The following is a 3,359-nucleotide window of genomic DNA, read 5'->3' as shown; positions in this document are numbered from 1 at the left end:
TCTGAAGACAGCTACAGTGTACTTACATATAATAAATAAATAAATCTTTAAAAATAAATAAATAAATATGCTTTACTTTAAAAATCATGTGACAGAAGTTTTGTTTAAAACATAAGCATTGATATAATAGCCAAATAAAATACCTATTAAAACAGGAATAGTGGCATACACATTTAAGTTTGAGGCTAGCCTGGTCTATATAGCAAGTTCCAGGACAGACAAGGTTATATAGTTATATCCATCTCAAAAACAAAACAAAACAAAACCCTTTTTAAAAAAAAGTACCTAGAAAGAAGAGAAGAGAAGCGAGGCCTCGGGAAGGACAGGAGGACTGGCTGGAAGCAAGCAGATCAGCAGGGAATTGCCAAGAGGACACACACATGGAAAAAGAGCCCGAGCCAGGATAAGAAGACTCAGATTGCAGGATTTTCCCTGCTCCATGGACTGTGTGCCCTCAAACTGGCCTGGAGGTGAGAGATCACCACTACTTGTCTGTCCTCGGTCTGACATGTGACCCTGGCAGCGAAGATGACTACAGGGGAAATGGAGTAGGATCCGATCACATAGAAGAGGTCTCCTGAGTCCATCGAAATGTGGGAGATTGGATTGGATGATACTTGGAAAGTTCTTAGCACACTGCTGCTGTTGGAGGGGGTGCTTACCGTGCACTGTTGTTATTATCATCATTAGTACTGGTTATTTTTACTATATCTGTACTGGCTGGCTTTGTGTGCCAACTTGACACAGGCTGGAGTTATCACAGAGAAGGGAGCTTTAGTTGGGGAAGTGTCTCCGTGAGACCCAGCTGTGGGGCATTTTCTCAATTAGTGATCAAGGGGTTAGGGCCCCTTGTGGGTGATGCCATCCCTGGGCTGGAAGTCTTGGGTTCTATAAGAGAGCAGGCTAAGCAAGCCAGGGGAAGCAAGCCAGTAAGAAACATCCCTCCATGGCTTCTGCATCAGCTCCTGCTTCCTGACCTGCTTGAGTTCCAGTCCTGATTTCCTATGGTGATAAACAGCAATATGGAAGTAAGCTGAATAAAACCCTTTCCTCCCCAACTTGCTTCTTGGTCATGATGTTAGTGTAGGAATAGAAACCCTGACTAAGACAATATCGATCACTTTTGTAATCATTGTCATCATTGTCATTGTCATCATCATCGTCATCATCTTCACTAGGCATGGCCAGGTGAGGTAGAGGTGGCTAGCTGGCCCCCCAAGTTTCATACCTTCTCTTTCATAATATAGGACTAGCTGCCCAGACAGGAGCTACATTTCCAATACTTCCATGCATGTGTGTGGGATCACATGACTAATTTTCATTAGTGGACTGTGAACAGAAACATAGGCACAAGAGACTCTGGGTTGAGTCCATCTTTTCTCTTCTCCCCTCCACCCACTACGGAGAGTCAGAGGACTCTGAGGCCCCCTTAGGGAGCCTAGTCACTCTGACTTCCATTACCACGGTTCAATTTTGCTTATTCTTGAATATCATGTAAAAGGAATTACCTTTTTCTACATTCATATTTTATATTTTTGTAACTTTATATTTTTTTCTTTGCTTTGTTCTTGTGTAGTATTTGAATATATCAATCTGTCCTTTCCATGTTCTTATTGCTGGGGGTTTGCACTCTCTCCAGTGTTTGACTATTATAAATAAAGCCGCAACGAGAAAAAAAAAAAAGTACCTATTAGATGAAATAAGCTATACTACAATATCTCTTGGCAAAAAGTTAAACAGGCCAGCAAGGTGGCTCAGGTAGACATGCTTGCTTTGGAAGCCTGATAAACTTTATTTCTACCCAGAACCCACAGTAGAAGAGAAATGATTTCCAGAAGCTATGAACACACATCACCACACATACAATTATAAAGAAGATCAAGGGCTGGTGAGATGGCTCAGTGGGTAAGAGCACTGAGTGCTCTTCTGAAGGTCCTGAGTTCAAATCCCAGCAACCACATGGTGGCTCACAACCATCTGTAACAAGATCTGATATCCTCTTCTGGAGTGTCTGAAGACAGCTACAATGTACTTATAAGTAATAAATAAATCTTTAAAAAAAAAAAAAAGAAGAAGATGATCAAGCATACTCAGAAGGACATGTAGCCTGAGAGGCTTCTTAGATAAAGAGAACAATTGTGCCAAAGTCTTGGTATGGTCATCTATGGCTTGCCAGAGACCTTGAACCCATCAGTCCTCCTGCCTCAGCCTTCTCAGTACTTAATTGTTTTGGATCTTAAGAGATGAACAGAATAGCAGAATTAACCTAGTGAAGATTAGGGCAGGTGGGTGGGGAGATCTTCCACAGGGGTGACACAACCAAAGACAGGATGGCTAACTTGCAGAGCCATGGTTGTGGCCTAAGCCTTTGTAAGTCGTCATAGAGAATGGAGGGTCACTGATAGAATCTGACTCCCTGTATCATTAGTAACTGATGCCCTCATTCAGACCTCTTATCCTATAGCCATCTTGTTCTTCCTGCTCTTTCTTCTCTCCCTAGATTGTCTACAACCTGCTGTCTCTGCGGTTCAACTCTAGGATTCGTGTGAAGACCTATGCAGATGAGCTGACACCCATTGACTCCATAGTGTCTGTGCACATTGCAGCCAATTGGTATGAGAGGGAGGTGAGTTACAGGATGTAGCGGGGGCCCTGCTTTTCTGGGCCAGAATTAGAGCATTGTAACTGTGAAGTGTGTCACAGTACATCTCCTTTGCTGTTGGCCAGATGGACGGGTTTTCTGAGAGCCACTCTCTTCTAGGTCTGGGACATGTTTGGAGTTTTCTTTTTTAACCACCCTGATTTAAGAAGGATCTTGACAGATTATGGCTTCGAGGGACATCCTTTCCGGAAAGACTTTCCCCTCACTGGCTATGTTGAGGTAGAAACCTTAAAACTGGGGTAGCAGTCATGGAGCCTGGGAGATGATGAGCATGGTGGGATATGATCTGTAGAGCCTGAGCTGCAGTCTTAGCTCCATTTTGGTAATGGGGCAAGTTGTTTGATTCAGTCAAGGGGCAGTTTTCTTATCTAGCACTTAAATATGTGGTGGTATTAAGTAATATGTAAAGCCTGGTATGTTGTAAATGTCAGTTAAAATTAGCCATATTATAAGATTTATTTTTAGGTGGATGAATGTTTTGCCTGTGTATATGATATGTGTATGTCTGGTACCTGTGGAAGCCATAGAGGGTATGCCAGATCCCCTGAAACTGGAGTTACAGGTAGTTATAATGCACTATGTTAGTGCTGGGAATTGAACCTGGATCTAGAAGAATAGTCAGCGCTCTTAATGACTAGAGCCCCTTGTATTTTTTCAAGAGAAAGCAAATAAGGTTATTTTTATTTTGCTTTATTTT

General features: G+C 42.3%; 1 protein-coding gene across 1 annotated transcript in view; it reads left to right on the top strand.

Annotated features, from left to right (window-relative positions):
- The window catches only part of Ndufs3 (NADH:ubiquinone oxidoreductase core subunit S3), an 11,253-nt gene that overhangs the window by 4,952 nt on the left and 2,942 nt on the right, over positions 1–3,359 (top strand). Inside the window, exons 5-6 of the mRNA XM_031370924.1 lie at positions 2,501–2,626; positions 2,762–2,881. Coding sequence (XP_031226784.1) covers positions 2,501–2,626; positions 2,762–2,881 — 246 coding nt within the window. The remainder of the gene's footprint in view (positions 1–2,500; positions 2,627–2,761; positions 2,882–3,359) is intronic.

This window comes from Mastomys coucha, unplaced genomic scaffold (assembly GCF_008632895.1).
Source record: "Mastomys coucha isolate ucsf_1 unplaced genomic scaffold, UCSF_Mcou_1 pScaffold15, whole genome shotgun sequence".
NCBI classification, from domain to species: domain Eukaryota; kingdom Metazoa; phylum Chordata; class Mammalia; order Rodentia; family Muridae; genus Mastomys; species Mastomys coucha.
Note: the sequence above shows the minus strand (reverse complement) of the source record. Positions and strands in the feature narration are given on the sequence as shown.